Here is a 26,454-nt window from a genome sequence, read left to right on the forward strand (position 1 = left end):
TGAGCTGTGAGCAATGCTGTGTTGGCACCAGAAGCATGGTGGTACTTGGGCAGTCCCCAGCGTAATCCTTGCAGATTTCATTTGATATAACAAGGCACATTTTACCGTATGTTTTAAAGTATGTACATGTGATAAATAAAGCTAATCTTTAATCTTTTCAGTGAGTCCTTCATCTCAGTAAGGATTTGTGATAACCAATACACTGCTTCATTAGAAGGTCAAGCACAGGACTTCTTGGTAATTTCTCCCAATCTAGGCAATGGTACCTGTCAAATTATCTCTTCATCTGAGCAAGAGATCATAAGAGAGTCTGCTTTATCCATACCATAATGGCTACTGATGACCATGGGCCTGATCCGTTCTGTTATCTCCATCAGTCTGGCTCCAAAGCAAAAATGGCAACAGAAACAGTAATGCAACAAAGTTGAAAGTCTCAAGAATCTCACAAAGACAACTTGTCTCAGACAGTACGTTTCAGACAACCAGAAGACTCTTAACCAACAGGAGGAATGGAGTATCCACAGTTTCTAGACTCCTTTGAGGATCACCGTAATTAGCACCTGTGAAGATACTCTTCATATGACTGCTAGCAAAAACCAGAATATGATTGATGAGGACATGCAGGAGATCCAGGAATTAATTAAAAGCATATGTTCAGTTCCTTTGTAATGTAATTCCAGCACATCTCAAGGAAAGTGAAACAGCTCAGGCTTAACAAAAAACTGCAGTCTAAAGAGCAGATGGTTGGTGGAAGGAGAACAATATGTCCAGTAACTCAGCAATAATCATGACATATGGATTCATAAGCACCGTCAAGACTACTATAGGCCAGACACCCAAGAGTCCACCCTGCTATGAGCCAAGACGACACTATTTTTGCTGAAGTTTAAAAAAAATTAACCCTTGGAGGAGACAGTATTCTTGTCTAAAACATAGCAGTCATTTACAAACTCATTTCCCACATCAGGGGAACTCAGAAACACAATTATTATTTCTTTCAAGAACAGAAACAAATCAATTGCATTAACCACAGAGGATCAACCTCTCTGCCAGCATTCTCCTCAACCATCTCCTGCCAATGATCAAAGCTGCTCCCTGAATCACAGTGTGACTTATCCGTCTCAAATCAAAATGGTTAAGATTTAACTGCAAATCAATCCTATTCAGTGGATTCATGACTATCAGTTTCTGCAAATTTCATCCTTCATTTGACATCATAAATCTGAAGCGGATTTGGAAAAATTACAACCTAAGTCGGTGCAGACTCGAGGGGCCGAATGGTCTACTTCTGCACCTATTGTCTATTGTCTTTTGAGAACCAATTCTAAAATAAAACCAGGAAAGGTCATGGAGGTAGGGTGCATTCATGTCAATGACCTTTCATTGCTGTCAATTATCTGAAATATTAACATCATTCCTGACTCCAGTAATGCTGCTCCATGCATTTAGTTCAGTATTTCCTGTTTTAATGTTTAAAATTAACATTTCAGGTCAACATTCTAATAAAAAGTCAGATCTCAAATAATAACCATTATTTCCCCCTCCATCAAAATCACCTCATCTTGTATCGTTTTCCCCAAAATTTCAGATTTCTACCACCTTTAACATTTTACATTTGCAGAAGAAATTCTGATCAGATTTTTTAATTATATAGGTAAAATATCCTCAATTAAAACTAATAGCGAAGGAGGTTGCAATTTTTCTCTTGCCTGATCACCAGAACTGACCAAGTTTCTAACACAAGACACCCAGTGGACTTTGCCTGTGATCAGTTGTACCTGATGCAGAAAGCAAATTGAAGAAATTATTTAAGAATATTCTCAAGCTTCCTTCAATAAAAAAATGCAACATCACCAGAGTCTGAGATTCCCTGAACCACCACAATTTAGATAGGGAGCTTACTCAATGGCATTGAGAACCTCAGTGGGGCAGGACTATAGAGGAGGCCAGCATGAATGGCAGAGCTGCAGCATAAATAAGTTGGGATCTGCCACCTGAAGCTCTTACTCTGTTTCCCTTTCCACAACTCTAAATTAGTCAGCTCCATCATGGGCACTGTCCATCCAGGGCACCTTCAAGCAGTGATGTCTCAAAAAGGCGTCATTCATCCCCTATCACCCAGGTTATGCCTTGTTCTCACTGCTACCATCACGAAGGAGCTACAGGAGCCTGAAGGCACACAAAGATTCAGGAATAGCTTATTCTGCTCTGTCATGCGTTTTCTGAACCCATGAACTCTACCTCACTTTTTTAAATGCCTATTTTTGCACTACTTAATTTATTTTATATATTTACTGTAATTCATGGTTTTTTCTCTATTATTTTCTATTGAATTGTACTGTTGCCGCAAAGACAATTTTCACGACACATACCAGTGATATTAAACCTGATTCTGATATGCCCCCTGACCTGTTCATCATTTCCAGGATCTTAAGTTTTTATTTAAGATTTCTAGCCGTTACTTTAAAAAAAAATCACTAACTACCCAAGTAACTTCTTTCATCGGGCATCTGTGGAAGTATCTGCGATCTCACCGGTTACCTCAGACCCAAACGAAGGCAGCTTTGAACATGAAGCAAAAGCAGCTGATGCCTCAAGTTTCCTCGGCTGGGGATAAACACAACCCTGGGTGTCAAGCAGTAGCATCAGCACAAGAGCAAAGCTACCAGGACCCCGCCGTGTGAGGGGAGGACAACTGAAGAAGCTGAAAGTGATGCCTTACTGTCAATGTCTTCAATCAGGCTGGCCGTGCCGGGCATATAGTTCATCTTGCTCCAAAGCAACCATTGGACGTCACATGGCCCAGGCCCACAGGAAGAGGAGGCAACGCCGGAGCCTCGTCACTTCCACCGCCGCCGAGCCTGGGCTCTGCCTGCTGCGCGCTTTCCTGTCGCCGGCCGTTAGGTCCCTCTCGGTGCAGCCGAGGTTGCATTGGCGGCCCAGTTGTTCCCTGTCTAGTTTCCCTCCCCCCCAGAAGGACCGCGCCGGCCGGGGCGGTTTCGGTGAGCGAGGTGTAAGATGGCGGCGACGGTGGCGGCTCGGGTGAGGAGGACGGGACACCTCTCGCCGCGGCTGGCGAACGGGGGTTGGGGAGGGGGGTAAGAGAGGACATGATTTGAGAGTTAGGGGGCAGAAGTTTAAGGAAAACACGAGGGGGTATTTCTTTAATCAGAGAGTGATAGCTGTGTGGAATGAGCTTCCTGTAGAAGTAGTAGAGGCCAGTTCAGTTGTGTCATTTAAGGTAAAATTGGGTAGGTATATGGACAGGAAAGGAGTGGAGGGTTATGGGCTGAGTGCGGGTAGGTGGGACTAGGTGAGATTAAGAGTTCGGCACGGACTAGGAGGGCTGAGATGGCCTGTTTCCGTGCTGTGATTGGTATATGGTTAAGTAGGAGAGTAGGAGGACCGTGCTCCTCATCCCTCCCGTTCAGAATAAATTTACAGAGGTCCGTCGAGGGTCTGTAGTTGTGTCCTAGTTGGACTTGACCCCAGAAGGACGCTGTCTCAATTAATTTAACTCCATGCTACCTGCGGGCCTTGGGCACGTCTTCCTTAATCTTTTCAAATAGTTTTCAGCTTGTCACGAATTTGTTTGCTGGACACCCTTCTCACTCTGTCCCCATATTCTCCCCCCCCCCCCAAGTGGGGCTGTGGGAATTTCGAAAACCTGACCGCCAGGTGCCGTGCAACACCACCAAAACTCTCGGATTAGCTCTCTCGAAGATTAAAATAACTGGCATGACATCTGTAGTGATTAGGTCCGACCTTTTATACTCATCCATTCTCCTTGTTCTCAAGATTTAAAATCAAAATGAGATTTATCCAGGCTGTTTTATAACCTTCATTGCATCATAACTGCTTAAAGGTCAGGGTTGTTTATCCAGTACATATGCGCTAAATTTGGAATTTAAGCTATTATAACGTTTTGAATTCCCTCTGCTTGGAGCTAAGTTAATTGTGGGGAAAGTTGGAGATGATGCAACTAAGCCTATTTTCTTCAGTTGGATTAATTGACTTGCTTTTCTGTTTGCATCACTTTTTAGATTTACAGGACATGTGTAAGCATAAGGGGAGTTACAGCAGCTTTGCACAGACAATGTATTCAGAAAAACTTCATACACCGTCGGAATTCAACCCCTCTTGCAAACTATAAATGCAACTTTAGTACAAGTAAGTGCTGTAGAAAAGCCATTTTTTTCTAATGAATGTCAAATTAATTAGCTTGGATGGCTGCCTGAAAGAAGCCCTTTAACCAAGAGTCAACTGAATTAAAAGGCTACTGAACTAAAAACATAGAATTATTCAGATAAAACTAGAGGATATTTCTAAAGAGCTCCGTGTATCTAGGGGTGATGTAATCACAAACTCCTCAAAAAAAACTTGTTTCAATCTTAGTAGAATTACAATGAGAGGATACACTGAAATTGGGTGAAACTAGAACTAGAGGTCATAGGTTAAGGGTGAAAAGTGAATTATGTGAGGAAAATCTGAGGGGGTTCTTCACTCAGAGGGTGGCATGAGTGTGGAATGAGCTGCAAGCAGATGTGGTGGATGCAGGTTTGGTTGCAACACTTTAAGAGAAGTTTGGATTAAGTATGTGGACTGGAGGCTATGGTCTAAGTGTAGGTCAATGGGATTAGGTAGAATTACAGTTCAGCATGGACTAGATGGACCAAAGGGCCAGTTTCTATGCTGTAGTACTCTATGACTCTTCAAGTTCAACAACTTTCTAGTATGTATTGGTGGGGGGGGATTAGTTTTGAGAGTTGCTTCTGACTTTAAAAAAAAATAAATGAGACCTTACGAACTTAGGTTTTGGAACTTTTCCTTGGAATATTTGATCTGCTTCTTTAGCCTTTTCTACAGATGACTTTTTTCTTTTAAAGAACCAATTTAATTGGCCAAAATCTGTTTTTACTTTAAATCCACACACATAGTTCACATATAGACCAGTTAGTAAAATAGAACTGTGCTGTTGTATTGCCAATAACATTCAGTCCAATTGGGACTTTTGTATTTGACAGTGCATGCAGGGAACTCCATTTAAAAGATTAAATGTTAACATTTTTAATTGATATCTGTCCCTTTAATTAAGATTTATACCTTCTCTTTAGCTTATTCAAACTTTGCTCCTGCTGTTACCCAGCCTGCTCCCTTTTTCAAGGGCACTGCTGTAGTCAATGGTGAGTTCAAGGAAATCAGCCTGGATGACTACAAAGGGAAATATCTGGTCATTTTCTTCTATCCTCTGGATTTGTAAGTAATTTCCATGGGCTCTTTGCTTTGGCCTTGACTGTAAAAGAAGTTATTTCTCAGCTAGAATTTCATTGACAAATTTTATATAAATCATGTTTATTGCCATGTGCAACTTTAAAATAGATATTTTGGATAAAATTCTAAACTATTCCAGTATTCTATTTCCATGCATGCAAGTAATATTTTCTTATCTCTGTGAGCAGCAAAACAAAGTGTTGGGATTATGTTGTTCAGAGTTAAGGAAGCCTGCATATCGAAACTTTGTTATCAACTTTGAAAATATTAACCAAGTGGTGGGTGGAGAGCTTTTTTAACGGACAGTTCTTTCTTAATTAAGCCCATCAACCCTACTGGGTCATAGGCCACCAACAGCAGAGCGCCAGAGTCCTCTGTCTTGGGCCAGTCCTTCAAGTTATCCATGGTGCAGTCCATCTGCTCCTTCCTACTGAATGATGACAGCCTTGATAGAGTGGATGTGGAGAGGATGTTTCCTATGGTGGGAGTGTCTTAAGACCAGAGGACACAAGCCTCAGAATAGAAGGGTGTCCTTTTAGAACAGAGATGAGGAAGGACTTCTTTAGCCAGAGAAATGAATCTCTGGAATTCGTTGCCACAGGCAACTGTGGAGGCCAAGCCTTGATGTATATTTAAGCCAGAGATTGATAAATTCTTGATTTGTCAGGGTATGAAAGGATACGGAGGGGAAGGCAGAAGATTGGGGCTGTGAGGAAAAATGGTTCAGCCATGATGAAGTGGCAGAGCAGACTTGATGAGCCAAATGGCCATATTCTGCTCCTGTATCTTATGGTCTTCCTCTCCCAAGGACGAGGTTTTGGAGCTTCTGTTGGCATTTTTGTAGTACTAGGTCTTTATGGGATGGGGTTGCTAGTCCCATGCCTTTCTTTCACAGCCAAGCTTGGCACTGTCCATGGTGGAGTTTCTTACTTATGTTTTATTTAATCTGTTAATTGACGTGGATTTTTAATGTTTTTCTTTCCTCTAGTCTTAATTCGTTTCCTACCTTTTTCTCATTCTAAACCCATTCTGGTAGATAACGTATGTTCATTTTTGTACGTCCATATGCATATACTGAAAAGAACATTTATGTTTTCGCTGTTTATACTTGAAGCAATGTGAGGGGGGAGGGTTGATGCTTTTGCTGCTGCTTTTGTGTGGTGGGGAGCTTTGGCGATCTGAATTTTTTCCTGTCATTCGTTCCTTGGAGTTTATCTTTTGTTTTGAGGATGTCTGTGGAGAACAAGAATTTCAGGTTGTATATTGTTCGCATTCTCTGATATTAAATGGAACTATTAAACATTGAAGCATTGCTGTTGATTATTATTGCCACTCCAAAGCTGTATACACTGTAGTAACTGATATAAAAGCTATATTCTCTATATGAAGTGTTATACATAAACATACACTTAAAATTTTGTCCATTGCTGGCATGATGAGTACTTTGGAATTTGTTCTAATCCAATTTGATATTGTTGGTATTTGGGAAAGAAGGTTGATTCCTGTATTGAAATTAACAACCACATCAGACAGGCTCTGGAATGTTGGCTCTGTTTCAATCTTTTTTTGATTATGATGTTGTACAGTTGAACAGTTTGAATAATTTTTAACTATAAATAAGGCTTAGCACTATGGTCCTTGAGAATTGTTGAAGATTTATGACATAAGTGGATGATATTGGACCCATTGCAACGCCAGTCTCTGATCTATAGATTCAGATCTATCACACGTATATCAAAGCACACAGTGTAATGTGTTGTTTGTGTTAAAAACCAACACACCCAAGGATGTGCTGGGGGCAGCCTGCAAATGTCATCACTCGTTCTGGTGCAAGCAAAGCATACTCACAACGTTCGGCAGAACAACACAAGCAGCAGCAGCTTGAGGCGAGAGCTGAATTCACTCACTCGCTCTCCGTGATGCTCATTCCACTCTCCAGGGTTTCTGGTGTTCTGTTGTTGGGTCAGTTTAAATGCCTGCCCAGATAGAACGAAAAGGAAAGGGTTTCAGTTGGGATGAGAGCCTTTCTCCGTGATGGTCATCTCCATGGCACTGAGACTGTAAAGACTGCTCTGGTTGCTGTGCTCCGTACCCACTGATATGATCAGCGAGTCTTTGTACCTATTCCATGCTGCTGCGGGGTTTGGATCTGAGGACTCCGTTTTGGTTTGGCATGCTGTCGTTGGCTTCAATCGTTTGCATGATTTGTATTTTTCTTTCTCTCGTGCATTGAGTGATGGGCTTTTTTTAAATTCTTTTCCTCTTTAATTGGGTTCTTTCAGGCTTCTTGCTTTGTAGCTACGTGTGAGCAAGCAAATCTCAAGGTTGTATAGCATACACTCTTTGATAATAAATCTTGAATCTTGAATAACAGAACAAATCAAGTCAGCAGCATAATAACAAGCCTTTTTCTGACCTACCCACCCCCTTTACAAACATAGACTTGACAAGCAACCTTGACCTTCAGATTCTACCTCTGGACTTGCAAACCTCAGTCTCTAACCTTTTTTGGGCTTTGTACCTCTGGGGATTTGCTGAGATCTTGACTTTCTCCTTTGGCTTTGCCGATTCTGGGTCTCAACCTTGGGTCTTGCTGATTGCAGGCTTGACCTTCGGGCTTCAACCCCAGGACTTGCCAATCATGGGTTTGAATTTTGGGCCTTACGGACTTGTACGACCATTCTGGCATGTGGTGGGGTAGAGTCACAGGCCCTCATTACTCCCGCCTGTACGGACCTGCAGATCAGAGTAGCTAAATTGGGGATCACTGGTCTGCTCAGTACCTGCTGACCCAGCCTCCAGGAACTCTGATCCTCTGACCTGGACTCCAAACACCAGCTCCTGCCCCTGACTTTTCACTCTCCCTCATTCTGAAAGTTTGCAGCTCCAGGTTAACATCAAAGCACATTTTTGTGATGATTGCATTTACCTCCCTTTCATGCAATGAATTCCAGAGTTCTGCGCTCTGCATGGGGGAGAAATCCACCTATTTATCCTAATAATTTCTTCAAACTTTCTGTCCGGAGCATTGGTCCTGGTAATTTCAAATGCCTTCAGTCAAGTCTCCCCTCAGTGGGTGTGTTCAAATGAACCAAGCCTATCTAATCTTTCCTCATAGCTGAAATTTTCCAGTCTTTTCAACCTCTTTGAAAATCTCTCTGCACACTTTCCACTGTTATCTTTTTAAATATGACTATAACTGTGTGCAGTACCCCAAGCTGTGGTCTAATTAGCATTGTATAAGTTCCAGCATAATCTCCCTGCTCTTGTATTGCATGCTTCTGTCTAATAAAAAAAGCATGCAGTTTGTATCCACTTTATCAATCTGTCCAAATCCTTTGAAGGATCTGTGGACATATTCTCTATGGTTCTTCCTCACCTCAGTGTCCTTCCGTTATATTCACTTTGCTTTGTTGCTTCTCCCAAAAGCAATATTTCCCTTTTCAGATTGAATTCTGTTTTCCACTTTTCTGTCCAACAGTGTGGCTTTCTATATTTTCATGCAATCTAAAGTATTACTCAATGGTGCCTATAGTAACAATTTTTGTATGTATTTTATTGTGCCGTCTGTACCCAAGTCTAAATCATTATCATTGGAAAAGCAAAGGACCAAGTACTGAAGCCCCAGACCACCAATGATGATGGCTTCCAGTTACAAAATCACTCATTTACTTTCATTTGCTGCTGCTGCTGGGTCAATTTTGGACTTTTGTCAATTTGTCACTGTCCCTTCAGATGAAACTCATGAAAAGTGCAAGCATGTTTACTGTGTTTTACGAAATAGCTCCTTTTCAACAACCAGTAGATTTAAGATTTGAACAGCATTACTTTGTTCTGTGTGACCACTCAAATCTATGGAGTCATGATTGGTGCTCATATATTAAGATACAACTGAAGTACTCTAATAAATGTGTTTAAAACTTTAACAGCTTCAAACGATTTAAGTATTTGAAAATGGAAAGTTAAAGTACTGGGGGTTGCTTATGTTGTTTCTATAGTTAACTTTGAAACATGCTAAATTAAATAGGTAGTTTTAATTACCTTTTGCTAAATGATATAGACAAAAGTCTAATTTTAAGAAATGTCTGTTTTTGTATCAAAGTATTTTCTAGAATACAAGCATTGGCAGATGTATTTTTGTAGTCAGCTTTTTGTTTCTTTCTGCATACATGGCCTAGATATGATTAGGAAAGATGTGTAGTTTTAAATAACTTCTAAGGACAAAAATGTATCCTTTTTTTTCAGTACTTTTGTTTGTCCGACTGAAATCATTGCTTTCAGTAACAAAGCAAGTGAGTTCCATGACGTAAACTGTGAAGTAATTGGTGTTTCTGTAGACTCTCATTTCTCTCACCTTGCCTGGATCAACACTCCAAAAAAGGTACAGAAGCATGCAGGAAGATCTTACACACCTGCAATTGATTTTTAAAAATGAATTTTTGTTAAATTTTTGTGCAATAATTATGTAACTTAGTATTTAAGAATGTAATTAATATTCTGAATTTTCAGCAACACATTCAAGTTTTGGTGTTGAAAATTAAGCAGTCTTATCAGACTATTTCACAAATGTAATATGTTATAAGGTAACAAATTCTTAAGATCTGTACAAAATAATATTCTCTAAATTATCTTGGGATGGGAGAATTTTGTACTTTATTGAGGCAGGAATACAGAAATTATTGAGTTTGTTTCTATGAAGGTAATAAGAATTATATTTCAAAGTCAGTGTTATTTTAATTTACTAGTAAATATCTTTTAAATTTATGCATTTGGTTAAGTTTCTCCAATATTCATTCTTTTCTTCCAGAGTGGGGGTCTAGGGCACATGAATATACCACTGCTGTCCGATATAACAAAGCAAATCTCACGGGATTATGGAGTGCTACTGGAAAATGCTGGTATTGCTCTAAGGTAAGATATTTTGTGTTGTAAGGGGAGCTTCCACTTCAGACCCTCAGATATTAAAGAGCTGATGAGATGATTGTGTGACCTGCAGATTCTGCCACTGGTGGAGCAGGGGAACCTTAATGACCAGGATGAATGGGCAATGTGGGAGCTGGTGCACTGCTTCTGCCATTTCACTGGGTGTGTGTGTCCCCAGTGAATAGTTGAGATTCTGGCTGCCATCCTGAACACTCCTCATTGACTTTGAACAGTCACAGACCAGGGATTCCCATGAGTTTGTGAGGATGTTAGACATACAGTCATTAAAGAACATTCTTCAATGTATTATCTGTCCCGCAGATAATCTGTTGCTGTGACGGCACTCTGAACTGAGTGCCAGTTTTTGGAATCTGGTTTGTGCATGTGAATGACATTGGAGCCTATTATGTGTAATTCAAAGATGTCCTGGGAAAGGTCAATGTTGGGAGGTAGAGAATAATAGTGCAGACAAAAAGTTTAAGATGTTGCAAGGTGCAAGGCTATAGTAGTGAGGAGAAAAGAACTGAGCCCTATTCTAGTATAAGTCATGAAGTAAAGTTACTTGGCACTGTAGAATTTTGAATCAATGTTGAATCTAAAAAGCTGCAGTATGTTCAGTTTGAAGATGAGGTAATATTCCTCAAGCTTGCAGTAGACTTTGTTATAACAATACAGGGGCCAGAGTGAGATGAAGAGTTAAAGTGGCTAGGAACAGAAAACTCGGGGGTAGCCCATACGTACTGAGTTCAGGTTCTCTGCAGATTGATCTGCTTTTGGTTTCTCAGATTTAAAAAGTAGACCACCTGTGAACACAGTATACAAGACTGGATGTGTAAGCAAATTGCTGATTCACCTGCAAATCTGCAAAGACTGCTTTTCCTGAACAGTGGATGGAGAAGAGACTGAGGGACATGTGTTTCATCTCCTGCAGTTGTGTGGGTATGTGCGAGAAGAAAGAGAGTAATTGGTGGAAAATAATGGGGGAAGGAGTCACCAAAGATTGGTCCCTTCAAAATACTGAGGGGCATGACTGGGGAGAAAAAGATGTCTGGAGCTGGGAGAAATTACAAAGGAGAATCTGCTGAATACAAATACTGGAGACACAGAATGCAAGAACTGTACTTCAGGAAAGAGTGTGGGAGCAGAGGTTTTGGAAACATGGAAAGCATTCAAGGGTACTGACTATTGTGACGGGGGTGCCACTGTTTAGAAAGATGGAAGATAAGAGGCTCCCAGTCTGGGTTCCACGGACCCCTCGGTTAATGGTAGTGGGCCATGGCATAAAAAAAGTTGGGAACCTCTGGTGTAGTAGGTCTCATCGTTGGAGCAAATATAATGGGGAAACGGGAAAATGGAATGGAGTCTTTATTGGAAGCAGGGGAGGAAGAAGCATTGTCAAGATAGCTGGGAAATTCTGTTTCGTAACAGATGGTGCTTACTGTGTATGCATGCAAAAATACTAATTTCAGGTGCATTTATGGTGACATGTATGTAATAAAGTATGTACTTACTTCCTTTAATAGAAACACAGATCCTGTAAGGGAAGAGTCAGAGAGGGACCACGTGAAGCTGAGAGGTGCTTGGAAATTAGCAACAAAACTGAAGGCATTGTTTGTGTCTAAGTGAAAGGAACAGAATCAATACAGTTGTACAAAGAGTGGAGAGAGACAATCACATATCCCAAAAAAAAGTTGGATTTAATTTGGGCCTTTGTAAGTTCCCATAGTTAACTTTGATCTGGGATATTTTTTTTAAAAAAGACCCCACCATGACTATAAGCCGCATGTAGAAGTTATTTCCTTTTCACTGTCATGATTAACTTTTGAAGTCCCAGAGAACAGACAGCAGTTCTTCATTGAGATTGGATATGCAGGCTTGCCTGGTGCAACACTTAGAGCAGAGACATGGAGAAGAGCCAAGTTCTGGTGACTGGAATGGTTTTCAGATACAAATGAATGTAGAAAGTTTTAAAACTAAAGTACACCTAACTCCCACAAATAAAGGATAAATGCACCAAAATCTCAGATGTGTTGTGTCAAAAGCCAGATCAAAGAGAGTTGTACAGAAATCATTTCCATCAGTCAATGCACATTCTTGGTGTTGGAAATTAGAGTGAATTGAATGTATATTTCAAAACTTAAAGAGATAATGGGTATAGAGCGAGGACTAATTGGTTGGCATTCTCAAAGAGCTTGACTCTTAGTTCGCTGTTATGAATTATACCCTTCTGCTTACAAAAGGGTAATGGCTGTGCCTTCTACAACAAAGCTCCACAGTAATAAACAAGTGTCGCACTTTGTGGGATTTCCATAGACCAGCAACAATAGATATTAGAAGAGAAAAGTGATGCTCCTTGTCATTGGTCTGCCCTTGATTGAAGATACTGATTAATGTTAAAGTCAATCAAGCATCTATTTATTGTTCACTCTTTGAATTAGGTGATCACCCCAAATTAAATGTTTATGATTGAATTAAATGTCTGTTTTTGTTGTCGGTTCTCTCTGGCCCTGTACCTGTTTGTTAACACTATTCATGCAAATTGTTATTGTACTTGTTATGTTAAAGCAAAGGAAAAACTTAGAATTTTGTGTTAGCGTTTAAGCTGATTGGAGCAAAGATGTTTTTGCTATGAAGCAATAATATGTTTCAGTTACCTAGAATTCTTTCTACTTTCTTTATCTTGTATCTGTGACCTAAACTTGTCCGTATTTTTAAGCTATGCTGGCAAATTTATTCTTGAATAAGACATTTCATGCTTACCGTTCATTTCATTTTGCGAAGCAGATTTCATCTAATCATTTTGATTAAGAGTGAAGTCCAAATGGGAAATAAAGCAACCATGTGCTAATTGAGAGCTCCGATTTAGTTTTGAATATTCATATTTTTCAGATTATTTTAATGTTTTTATCCTGGGAAGTTACAGCTTCAATTCTGACATGAAGTAAAATGTGATTAGTCTTTGAAGTAAAATTTTAAAAAATAGTAACTTTTCTAAATTTTATTTTACCAGAGGCCTCTTCATTATTGATGTTAATGGAATTATCAAGCACGTAGGCATCAATGATTTGCCTGTAGGTCGCAGTGCTGAAGAAACTCTGCGCTTAGTTAAGGCATTTCAATTTGTTGAAACCCATGGAGAAGTTTGCCCAGCAGAGTGGACCCCTAACTCTCCAACGGTATGTAATTTTGCACTTAATTTAGCAGCTCAATAAATGAGTAGGGCTAAGCTTTTGTGGGGCCAAGCAAACAATTCAGTTGTAAAGCAATTAACTTAAGTTTTGCATAATTTACAGAAGTTATATTTTCCTGCAGTTTCTTCAAATGTCAAGCAATTTAAAATTATGCTAGTTAACTTCCTAATGAGTGGGTAGCTGTGATATCAATATGAGCTCAAACATGTTCTTGCTTTCAGTAGAACAAAAGCTAGATGCCTTTTAATGTGGTACCTTGCTTGTCCCTTTTCAAGTCCTGTTTTGAAAATAAAGGAGCAGTTTGAACTGAAATATGAATGAACAATTCTATTGTATGTAGAATTGCTCTGGAAACTGGTAGTTCATAGCATTTTGATACGCATTCACTGAAATTGTATTTACAGCAAATGGGATTAAAATACCACTTGATTTGCTAAATCCTGGTGATGTTCTATAAGCAAACTTTCAAATTTAGGTAGTAATGGGTTTTCTGAGATTTCATAGTTTGGGGTACCATTCCCTGAAATTTTCAATTACCTCAGAAGGTATTTGGCATCTTGCCTTGGGTTTCTGGCTGACATATGCAACTTGGTGTGGAACGGGAGGTTGAAATTATATTTCCATCTGTTCGACTAAATCACTCTATTGTACTGTTACGAAATCCCGTAACTGGATCACCTACCAGCAAAGATAGAGAGGTCCATTGAAGACTGATGGTATTATTTTTAAAAGTCTTTATTTATGAAGGGGCACAAAAATAAGATTAATACAAACATTCAGATAATATACGTCGTCACTACTCAATCTAAAAACGCGGGTCTAATAATAACCATCAATAAGAAACAGCTCGATCATTTGTCTAGGGGATAATATATTGTCCGATGGAAATATAAACGTCACTCAGTTCCTGCAGGCCTCAGCCTTTTGGTGGGGGGGGGGGGGGGGACCGCTGGGTTTTCACTTGTTAGAGAGAGAGAGAGATTGGTGAGAAAAGAAACTTGCCTGGGTCTTTATGAAGCGAATCTGTTGAGTCAGGGGAGCGGGCTTCCCCGTTGTTAGCTAAAAGTTGGTTTCCATGGTTCCAGTCACCAATTCCAGCAACGGAATCGAACGCACGTGACTTCCTTCAAATGGCTACCCGCTACTACGGGATCGTTAGCGTTTCTTCTGGTGTGTCTAAAGGGGGTGTTCCCCCAGACCCTCTTTTATACTTCCTCAAGGGGTCTCAGATGTCAATCAGGTTGGGATGATGCAATCTCTCTCTCAACCAGCCCACTTTGCCCGAGGGCTTGCATGTAGCATAGTCCCCAATCCACAAACGTGCTCTCCAGGAGACAATGGTCAATGTAGCATTATTTTGCATCGCGGTGGAACGAGGTATTCGGGACGTCTCTCTCTCCCATTTCCTGGGTCTCCTGAACGGACTCAATAGTGATCTTGCGATTCTCACAAAGGAGGGGGCTCCCCCCCCCCCCCCCGCCCCTTTGGCCCCTCAGAGCTGTGGTGCATTCATAACAGTTCTATTAGTTTAATCTTCTGGTTTTTACTTCTCTCCCCAACCTGCAGAATTTCCTCATTCTTTGATTTTAGTGAGAAGTTGAATTTTAATTTTAATTCCCAGACTAACACAAATGAAGCAGATTCAGTATAAGTGTCATTATTTCTAAATTATTGTTAAACTTCTTGGGACTATATTCATTCTATAATATTTTATTATACCATAAAAACATATTTGTCTATTAATCCTTCCATTTGTTTTACAGATCAAGCCATCCCCAGAAGCTTCCAAAGAATATTTTTCAAAAGTCAATGAATAACATCTAATATCCATGCCTTTTATTGGTGTATTTTGATGTTTGGACAGAATGACTATTTGGAGGTGGAGGTTTTCTTTATCTGGGATAAGTTGTCACATAAAGTTAGAGTCAGCAATAGGCCTGATGTTTAATCATTGAATCTTATGTGCAAAATAAAAACTATACTACTGAATGTTCCTTTGCTGTTTAATACAGTACTGTGCAAAAGTCTTAGACACATATATATAGCTAGGGTGCCTCAGAGTTTTGCACGGTATGGAGTTGTCAATATGGAGTGGAGAGCAAGTTTGTATATCTGTCGGGAGCAAAGGATGTTGTGAATGGCAAGGATGGGGCTCTCTGAGAACAGTGTGGAAAAGGCAGAGAAGGAGTGCCAGGGGTGTGGGGTGGTATGGATGCTGACACACTCAGCACTGAGACACCAGGTAAAGTCATTTGATTCCAAACAATTGGTTTGTTGCTCATTAAAGAATGTCTCTCTGGTGCTTCCCACTCCCTCTCCTCTTCCTTCCCTTTTTCCCAACCATGATTTCGTTCTCCTAGCCCTCTTCCCACTCTCAGTCCACAGTAGAGACTGGTATTAGAATCAGGTTTATCATCACATATATCATAAAATTTGTTCTTGTTTATTGCAGCAGCAGTGTGCAGTGCAATACTTAAAATTATAATACTGTACAAAAGTCTTGGGTATCCTGGCTATATAGGTATGTGCCTAAGACTTTTGCACAGTACAATATGATGTTCATTTAAAGTAAACCAGAAGAGAAATTCTGTACCAACTAATGAATCACAAAATTAAACAATGTTTTCTTTGTACAAGAAAGTTTGAAATATAATCACCTAAATTGCATTTAATTCTGTAATACTAAGTTATACCCGATACTCTACTCTAAATAAAGGTATGAGTTCTTAAATTTGTTGTCATCCAATTTTTTTTCCAAGCCATTGCAGTGCTGCGGAGCATTATGCAATTTTTCAAAAATGTAAACCAAGCCACATTCTATTTGGTACTGAATGAATCTTTGGGAAGAGTTGTACATAGTATTTGTGCATTATTGGTAATTAAAAGATTGTCATTTTGTGTTGTATCTGGTATTACCAACGTAGATCATCTTACAGGAAAATTCATTTGTGTACATGTCTTGTTAGTAGAAGTTCTCTTCCAAGATTAAGTATATCTGCTAAAATGACTGGCTGTCTTTCCTATAATTTAGGCAACAGTATTAACAAAGTAAAGGGGAATATTACTATGATTATATCACTGAAGGATGGGTTACTTTGAGATTTATCTCTGGTTCTACACCTCCAGGCAGAGGAAACTGATTCTGCATCTATCCTATTAATTGCTAAAAGAAGTGTGTACATTTTGGAAAGATCATCTCTAATTGTTTATCAAGGCAAACCTGTTCTGGTTTGTACAGCTGCATCATGGCGGCAGCCATCTTTGGTGAACAGTGTTCATATCGTAAAGTTTACAAAGATCTGTTTCAAATCCTGTAGATAGCTTACTAAGTTTTTATTGGAAAAAATTGATACACTGTGTCGAATTCAAAAGAAGCAAAGGACGTGAAGTGCAAAAGAACTGCAGATTTGTTTAAAGTTGAAAGGCTTAACAAAATAGTAGAAACTGCTACACCAAAAACTCATGAGGTCATGAACGTTCAGCTATGGGAAATATTTGTGTGTGATTCGGAAACGAGTTATCTGTTTGTACTGTCGTGATGCAAAAGTTGCTGGAGAATTTGCTAGTGACTCAGCCAATAAATGCAGTGGAGAGTCTTTTGCAATTTTTATGACTAACGTGACGATATGATGAAGCACACATTCCTCTCCCCTCTTGTTATTCTGAAGTTATTATTCCCTCCAGGGCATTCCATCTCCTCCAATAATCATCCCTTTTGTATGGCATGCCAAGGCAGTAGCTTTAGTACGTGGTAGAACTCAGCAGGTCAGGAAATTAATAAATAGTTGACGTTTTGGGCCAACACCCTTCTTCAGGACTGAAAGGGAATGGGGAAGATGCCAGAATAAAAAGGTGGGGGGGGGGGAGGGAAAGGAGGCTAGCTGGAAAGTGATAGATGTAGCCAGGTGGGTAGGAAAGGTCAAGGGCTAGAGAAGAAGGAATCTAACAGGAAAGGAGAGTGGACCATAGGATAAAGGGAAGAGGAGAGGACCCATGAGGAGCCTGTCCTTTCCTGCCTACAGCCCTTTCCCACTGTCCAGTTGCAATTTCCAGGTAAAACAGCAATTTCAGATTATACCTAGCTGATTACTGTGTGATATTTACTAACCACTGATTAACATGTGAGTTTTCCATTTACCATTCAATTTTTCCATGAAGATTCTATCAATGTATAATGTAATTTATCTAATATTTTTAATATATGAAATATTGCTGAACAAAGTGTCTTTCTGGTGCATAATCTACACGTAAATCACAAAATACTTGTACTGCTTCGTGGAAAACTTCACTGTTGCAATACGATCCCAAGCTTCTGATTGCCTATCACTTTCGTTCTCTTTCTGACTCTTAGCTTGGCCTTTGCATTGTAATTTAGAAACATCTGTGGGAGTGGGGTAAAAGGGTGGGTTGGGGAGGTGGTGTTGTGTACGGAGAGTTTAAGTAGAAGATGAAAGGAGAATTTATAAAACTTATAAAATTCTTACTGGGCTTGACGGGCTGGGAGGTTCTTTTTACCAGATTTATGAATCACAAGTTTCAAAATAAGTGGTAAGATTTTCCCTTTTCCCTTAAGCACCTCAAAGTTCAAAGTAAATTTATCATCAAAGTACAAACCCCATTTCCAGAAAAGTTGGGATATTTTCCAAAATGTAATAAAAACAAAAATCTGTGATATGTTAAAACACGTGAACCTTTATTTAACTGACAAAAGTACAAAGAAAAGATTTTCAATAGTTTTACTGACCGACTTAATTGTATTTTGTAAATATACACAAATTTAGAATTTGATGGCTGCAACACACTCATCAAAAGTTGGGACTGAGGCATGTTTACCATTGTGTTACGTCACCTTTCCTTTTAATAAGACTTTTTAATTGTTTTGGAACTGAGAATACTAATTGTAGTAGATTTGCAATGGGAAATTTTGTCCATTCTTGCTTGATATAAGACTTCAGCTGCTCAACAGTCCGTGGTCTCTGTTGTCTGATTCTCCTCTTCATGATGCACCATACATTTTCAAAGGAGATAGACCTACACTGGCAGCAGGACAGTCAAGCACACGCACTGTGTGTCCACAAAGCCACACTGTTATTGCCCGAGCAGAATATGGTCTGGCATTGTCCTGCTGAAATAAGCATGGACGTCCCGGGAAGAGACGTCGCCTTGATGGCAACATATGTCTCTCTAAAATCCTAATATACACCTCCGAGTCAATGGTACCTTCACATACATGCAACTCACCCATTCCGTGGGCACGGATGCACCCCCATACCATCACAAATGCTGGCTTTTGCACCTTTCACTGATAACAATCAGGATGGTCATTTTCATCTTTGGCACGGAGAACTCGACGCCCGTTTTTTCCGAAAACTAACTGAAATGTGGACCCATCTGACCACAGCACACGGTTCCACAGTCTTTCGGTCCATCTGAGATGAGCTCAGGCCCAGAGAACTTGCCAGTGTTTCTGCATAGAGTTGATGTATGGCTTCCTCCTTGCGTAATACAGTTTCAAGTTGCATTTCTGGTTGCAGCGATGGACTGTGTTAAGTGACAATGGTTTTCTGAAGTACTCCCGAGCCCAGGTGGCTATAATTGTCACAGTAGCATGACGGTTTCTTAGGCAGTGCAGTCTGAGGGCTCGAAGATCACGTGCATTCAACAGTGGTTTCCGACCTTACCCTTTACACACTGAGATGTCTCTGAATTTTTTCACAATATTATGTACTGTAGATGTTGAAAGACCTAAATTCTCTGCAATCTTGCGTTGGGAAATGTTCCTTCTGAACCGACTAACAATTCTCTCATGAATTTTGGCACAAAGGGGTGAGCCACAACCCATTCTTGCTTGCAAAGACTGAGCTGCTTTTATACCCAGTCACAATACCTCACCTGCTACCAATTAACCTGCTTAATGTGGAGTCTTCCAATCCGGTGTTACTTGAATATTCTGTGCACTTTTCAAACTTATTTTAACTCTGTCCCAACTTTTGTTGAGTGTGTTGCAGCCATCAAATTCTAAATGTGTGTATATTTACAAAATACAATTAAGTTGGTCAGTAAAACTATTGAAATTCTTTTCTTTGTACTTTTGTCAGTTAAATAGGGGTTCATGTGAATTAACATATCAGAGATTCTTGTATTTATTGCATTTTGGGAAATATCCCAACTTTTCTGGAAATGGGGTTTGTACATATATGTCACCATATACAAACCCTGAGATTAATTTTCTTGCAGGCAATCGCAGTTAGTACAAGAAATCCAATGCACTTTTGTAAAGAAGTGACCTGTATAGATGACATGCAAAACAAATTTCTTCACTACATTTCAGTACATGCGGCAATAATTACCTTACTAGTCTGTTTAAGACAGTATAGGAAAAAAAGTATTTTGTTTTCTATCTTAGAGTTAGTTGAAAGAAGTTCATCAATTTCTGTGGTAGAAGGTGACCTTTATCTTGCTGAGTGGCAGAGGATTGAAGGTTTAGGAGGCCTACTGTACTTTTTCTGTGTTGAACAAGTACCTTGCTTTTATATATGGACATGGTACAGCCTTCTGTGTCCAACTGTTTCAGGAAATTCAGCAAAAGAGCACTTTAGCCTTAGTTTTTGAACTTCTTTCTTGTGGTCATTTGTAAACTTGAAGTTGTCCATTCTGTCAGGAAGAATGCAAATAAAGAAGCAAGGGATCTAAGTATCCTAGGGAATATCTGCAAAAGGTACAGTGAGTAATTTGGAAAGCTAAGGGAATGTTAATGTTAATCCTCGGAGTTGGATACCAAATTGAAAGGTTAGGCTCTGTGGGCTATTGCTGAGGCCACATCAGGCGGGCCGTGTAAAGTCCATTCATTTGTTAAGTGCCATGTCATATGACATAGGTGATCAGGGTCCTTTCTTGACCATGACTGCCCTTAGCAAATTTTTCTACAGAACTGGTTTGCCATTGCCTTCTGGGCAGTGTCTTTACAAGATGGGTGACTCCAGCCATTATCAATGCTCTTCAGAGATTGTTTGCTTGGTGCTCGCATAACCAGGAATTGTGATGTGCACCAGCTGCTCTACCACCTGCTCCCATGGCTTCACGTGACCCTGATTGGCAGAGGCTAAGTAAGTGTTACACCTTGCCCAAAGGTCACCTGCAGGCTAGAGGAGAGAAGGAGTGCTTTACACCTCTTTTTGTAAATGCATATCTCCACCCTGGCCACCCAAAGCACAGTATTGGTTGTAAATGCATTGAAAGCTTAGAGGGATTTACTTGACTAATAGCTGAAATAGTCAGTTGTCCTTTAAGAAAAGGTTCAATGGGCTTTTATCGCTGACAACTTGAGGAATGAGAAGAGACTTACTTAAAGCAGAAGATACTGAAGTCTTGATGCAGAGATAATTTTCTTCTAGGATAATCAAAAGTTAAAGGTCACTTGTTTATACAGGATTTCCCAGTTAAGAAGATAGAGTCCACTGCCAAGAAGGCCCACCAGCGCCTTTACTTCCTGAGAAAGCTGAAGAAATTTGGCCTGTCCTCTAAAACCCTCACTAATTTTTATAGATGCACAATAGAAAGCATTCTTCTAGGGTGCATCACAACCTGGTATGGAAGTTGTCCTGTCCAAGACCAGAATAAGCTGCAGAAGATCATGAACATGGCCTAGCACATCACACAAACCAATCTAACATCCTTGGACTCACTTTACACCGCACGTTGTTTGAGCAGTGCTGCCAGGATAATCAAGGACATGACCCAGCCAGCCAACACACTTTTTGTCCCTCTTCCAGAAGAAGGTTCAGGAGCTTGAAGATTCATACGGCAGGATTTGGGAACAGCTTCTTTCCAACTGTGATAAGACTGCTGAACGGATCCTGACCCAGATCTGGGCCGTCCCTGACTTGCACTACCTTACTTTCCCTTTTCTATTTTCTAATTATGATTTATAATTTAAATTTTTATTATATTTACTTTGACTTGTACTTCAGGGAGCACGAAGCGCAGAATCAAATATCACTGTGATAATTGTACACTCTAGTATCAATTGTTTGGTGACCATAAAGTAAAGTAGAGCAAAATATTTTCTTAAAGGAAGTTGTTGGTTCTTGGAACTCTCTTAAAGGCTGTTGGAGTATTTCACTGTTTTAAAGGCTGAGTTGATGAACTTTTGATAGGTAAGAATGTGAAAGGTTACTGGGATTAAGTGAGAATATGGAATTGAATTTGCATTCAGATCAATTCCCTTTTCTCTCTTTCCCCAGCCTTTTCTCAGAATCAGAATCAGGTTTATTGTCACTGACACACACAAAATGCTTGTGGAACACAGCAGGCCAGGCAGCATCTATAGGGAGAAGCGCTGTCAATGTTTTGGGCCGAGACCCTTCATCAGGACTAACGGTTAACATCTATAGCTTCTCCCTATAGATGCTGCCTGGCCTGCTGTGTTCCACCAGCATTTTGTGTGTGTTGCTTGAATTTCCAGCACCTGCAAATTTCCTTGTGTTTGCCTTATTGTCACTGACATACACTTGGTGGCCACTCTATTAAGTACACCAGTACACATACTGACTAACTTAAGTAGATAGTCAGCTGATCATGTGGCAACAACTCAATACGTAAAAGCATGCAGACATGGCCAAGAGGTTTAGTTGTTCAGACTAAACATCAGAATGGGGGAAGACATATGATACAAGTGTCTTTGACCGTGCAGTTATTGCTGGTGCCAGGCGGGGTTGTTTGAGTATCTCAGAAACTGCTGATACCTTGGGATTTTCGCACACAACAATCTCTTAAGAGTTTACTGAGAATGGTGTGAAAAACAAGAAAACATCCAGTGAGTGGCAGTACCGAGGGTGTAGACACCTTATTAATGAGAGAGGTCAGAGGAGAATGGCCAGACTGGTTCAAGTTGATGGGAAGGTGACAGTAACACAAATGATCGCCAAAAGTGGTGTGCAAAGAGCATCTAAATGCACAACACATCAAACCTTAAAGTGGATGAGTCACAGCAGCAGAAGTCCATGAACATATAGTCAGTGGTTGCCTAAAAGGAGGCCACTGAGTATACATCATGAAATGCAATGTTTTGTGGCAGCAGTACCGTGCAATGCATACAAAATTACTATGTTACAAAACATAAATGAATAGTGCAAAAAGAGAGCAAAATAGATAGTGTCTGTGATTCAAGGGTCATTGAGAAATCTGATGGTGGAGGGGAAGAACTCGCTCCTAAAATTTTGAGTGCATGTCCTCGAGCTCCTGTACCACCTCCCGTACTTCTCCTGTCGTGAGAAGTTAGCATGTTGTGGATGATGAGGGTACTTAATGATGGATGTTGTATTTTGAAGAAGTCCTTGAGTTGGGAGGTTAGTGCCGGTGATAGAGCTGGTTGAGTCCACACCCCTCTGCAGCTTTTCTTGGGGATTCCATAACGGACAGTGATGCAAGCAGTGAGAATGCTCTCAACAATACGTGTCGAAATGTGCTAGAGTCTTTAGTGATATACTAAGTCCCCTTAAACTTCAAAGTTCATAATGGGTCACCATCAATAACCATGAAACTTACTTTTTTCTGGGTGTACTCAACAAATCCTATTGAAATATAGCTGCTGGCGTGTCTTCTTCATGATTGCATCAGGAAAAGATCACCTGAGATATTGATGCCCGGGAACGTGAAGCTGCTCACCCTTTCCGCTGCTGAGGCCTCAATGAGGATGGGTGAGTGTTCTCCTGACTTCCCCTTCCTGGCATTGAGAACAAGGTTGTTGTAGGGGCACCACTCGGTCAGCTGATCTACCTCACTCTTGTATGCCTCCTCATCTCCATATGCAATTCCACCAAAAACAGTTCTGTCATTGGAGAATTTATAGTTTGCATTTGAACTGTGTCTAGGCACACAGTCATGGGTGTAGAGAGGGTAGAGCAGTGGGCTAACATGTATCCTTGAGGTGCACCTCAGTTGATTGTCAGTGAAGAGGAGATGTTATTTCTAATCTGTACTGATATGTCAACACCGACTGCAATTTGCAATCTATTGAATTTTTTTCTCTTGATCTGATGGAAGGATGTTGACCTGGAATGGTTAGCTATGATCATCCATGAATGCTTCCCAACTTTCTGAGCATTTCCAGTGTCTTGTTTACATGCTTAAAATTTTTTCTTAAGTACCTCAAGTCGATCAGTATCTCACACAACAATCTTTGATTTTGCCTTTAAAGTAACCTTGCATGTGGCATTCAGATGGAATGGTGGAGCCGTCTCGATGGGCTGAACAGCCTGATTCTGCTCCTACCATTAGATCTTATAACGGTCTAATTAAGTTGCCCGGTTGTAGCCAAATTATGATCATCGGCTCTGGCCTCTGATTAAAATTCTGAGTAAAAGCTTCCCGAGGTAGTTTTCTTAGTTTTTCTCTAATATATTCTCTATATTACCAGCGAACTGGGATCAATTCCTGCCGCTCCCTGTAAGAACTTCATATGTTCTCACCATGACTGCCTGGGTTCCTCTGGGTGCTCCGGTTTCCTTCCACAGTCTAAAGACATTCCGATTGGTAGTTTAATTGGTCATTGTAAATTGTCCCATCATTAGCCTAGGGTTAAATAGGGAGTTGCTAGGTGGCATGGCCAGAAGGGCTGGAAGGTCCTACTCAATACATAAATAAATAAAAATAAAATTACTGAATCTAAGCCTGTCATAATGCTTGACATTCATCCTAATTTGAGTTTAATTTGTAAAATAGCAATTAAACATTTAATTAAATACACCCTCTTCTCAATGGTCTAACGTTATGCTGTGGCTCAATTTGTGTTTGCAGTATAAAAGAAAGTGCACTTGTGACATTGATGGTGCCCATATGCCCCTTGTCCTTGTGTAGACTCTGCAGGAGCTGTCTCTCTGCTCCTTCCCCTCCACTGTGTAATCCTAGACTGTTGCTATGTACCCTTCCTTTCACCAGATTTTGTTGAGTTTGACATTTTGCAGCTGAATTTTATAAAGCTCTAGAGTTCGTGAGCCTTGAACCAATTTTCCCCTTTATTCCTTCTGCAACTTGCCAACTTAGAAAGGTGATTTTCTTATTTTGGTTCACATTCTTTGACTCTTTGTCAGATTTCTGGTCTGCTTCATAATAAGAATTTTCATGTTTTCTCACTTTATAGTTCAGATTGTTGTCATCTGCACCATTTTGCTTTTAATGTTATTTTCAATAAAGTCAGCATGGTTACCCTGAAGGCATACTTTTCTATTTTGTACAAAGTGAAGGAATGCCATACCAATAAGAACTAGACGCAGGCAGGTTGTGCTCCATTGCCCTCCATTTTGGTGTTAGGGATTATTATTTAGTTTCAAGATTTAAAGGATTCAAAGTACATTTATTTGTTAAAGTATGGTTGCAGCATACAACTCTGAGATTCACCTTCCCCATAGACAGCACCAAAACAAAGAAAACCATGGAACCCATTCAAAGAAAATAACACCCCCCCCAACCACATGCAGAAAAATGCAAACTGCAACAAAAAAGCGAAAACACAGAATATAAAACACAAAATCGAAAGAGTCCAGGCATATTCAGTTCAGCTCAGTGTTCCAAATGAACACTGAGCAAATAAACTTCTTACTCCAAATGACTGAATTCTCCTTTATGTTATCATTTTGATGTCCGGAATCTGTCCTCATTTGCAGTGACCAGATAATTTTTGCATGCAGTGACAAACTAACGTAGGTAAGTGAGGTAGGTGAAGACACCTGGAATACAAAAACTGGCAGCCACTGATAACTGATTCGGAGAAGGAAAAACCCTTTTGAAACTTTGACCAGCAGACCGTTGAATGTTCAAACCCACAACTTGGTCGTTCTTTAATATAAATATAATCACCGTGCAAATCCTTTATTTTGTGTCCAAATGCCTTCAATAATAGTGTGTTTCTTACCAGTTTAAACATAGACTAAATGCAGTAATTTTCCTAATGACATTTGGATTCTTCGGTTAGGCATACTTTAGATTTGTCTGGATGTTGCAATGTACCTACTCATTTTTTTATTATGCAGTCTGTGGATGCATCCATTATTTTATTGGCCAGTAAGTGTTCAGCATGGACTAGAAGGGCCAAGATGGCCTGTTCCTGTGCTGTAATTGTTATATGGTTATATGGTTATCTTAGCAAGACAAGATCCTTATGCGTAATAGCTTGTGTGAATAAAATTAAATGGCTGTGGCCAGTTAATATTAAGTAGCAAATATGGGAATAAAATTTATTTATGGGCTTCAAGAAGTTGAATTGTATTATTCATGAGTGTGTCAGCCTTTAAACTAGGTTCAGGTCCTCATATGGACTGGCAAATCTCAGAGCCTAGCAGAACAAATTTGATAACAAGGAACAGTGTGTGCCATTAAGACTGTGGTTTTTGCTTAATGGGCAAGTTGGGAGTAATTGTTCTGTTTGAAAAAGTGTACATGGTTAACTGAATGGCTTTCATAAGAAGTTATAATCATAAATGGATTGGGTTGATGCATTTGAAGAAAGATTTATTGCCATGATATATTGTAGGGGTTCCCAACCTGGGGTCCACAGGTCCCTCGGTTAATGGTAAGGATCCATTGCATAAAAAAGGTTGGGAACCCCTGGATTCCAGTATGATTGATATGAGTAATGATTAATATAGTCTACCAGCAGCACTATCCCAAGGCTAATCCTCATTTTACTGAGGATCTAGGTATTCACTGAGCTACAAACATAGGCTTCTAATGTTCCATAATATTGACCTGAAGCATGTCAAATCTCAAGAGACTAGCTCAGCATGGTTTCGATAGGGGTTCCACAAGTGTTAAGAGACATGCAGAAACAGACTAACTCTTTGGTCTTTTGTTCTCAAGCTGTTGGCCCCTGAGTCCAGGAAAGAATCCAGCTGCTATCAGCAAATATTAGACATTAACAGACCTAGTGTTTAACTTATACAGACACCTTACATGCTGCAAACTCACAAAGAGTTAATGTGTCACTTGGAACTGTTCAGACTTTCGTCCAATATCTTACAAAGATTAATACAACACACTCTTTTATAATAATTGGAAGTGATACATGATTACG

General features: G+C 40.0%; 2 protein-coding genes across 2 annotated transcripts in view; one reads left to right on the top strand and one right to left on the bottom strand.

Annotated features, from left to right (window-relative positions):
* The window catches only part of LOC132379654 (U6 snRNA-associated Sm-like protein LSm1), a 16,436-nt gene extending 13,576 nt beyond the window's left edge, over nt 1–2,860 (bottom strand). The window contains exon 1 of the mRNA XM_059947831.1: nt 2,723–2,860. Within this exon, the coding sequence (XP_059803814.1) occupies nt 2,723–2,768 (46 nt within the window). The 5' untranslated portion in view covers nt 2,769–2,860. The remainder of the gene's footprint in view (nt 1–2,722) is intronic.
* On the top strand, nt 2,855–16,116 carry LOC132379653 (thioredoxin-dependent peroxide reductase, mitochondrial-like). Its single transcript, XM_059947830.1, has 7 exons — nt 2,855–3,042; nt 4,044–4,170; nt 5,115–5,256; nt 9,517–9,652; nt 10,079–10,182; nt 13,205–13,370; nt 15,149–16,116. The coding sequence occupies exons 1-7, from the start codon at nt 3,019–3,021 to the stop codon at nt 15,200–15,202; spliced, it is 753 nt and encodes a 250-aa protein (XP_059803813.1). The 5' UTR covers nt 2,855–3,018; the 3' UTR covers nt 15,203–16,116.
* Nucleotides 16,117–26,454: the final 10,338 nt, after the last annotated feature.

This window comes from Hypanus sabinus, chromosome 22, assembly GCF_030144855.1.
Source record: "Hypanus sabinus isolate sHypSab1 chromosome 22, sHypSab1.hap1, whole genome shotgun sequence".
Lineage (NCBI taxonomy): Eukaryota > Metazoa > Chordata > Chondrichthyes > Myliobatiformes > Dasyatidae > Hypanus > Hypanus sabinus.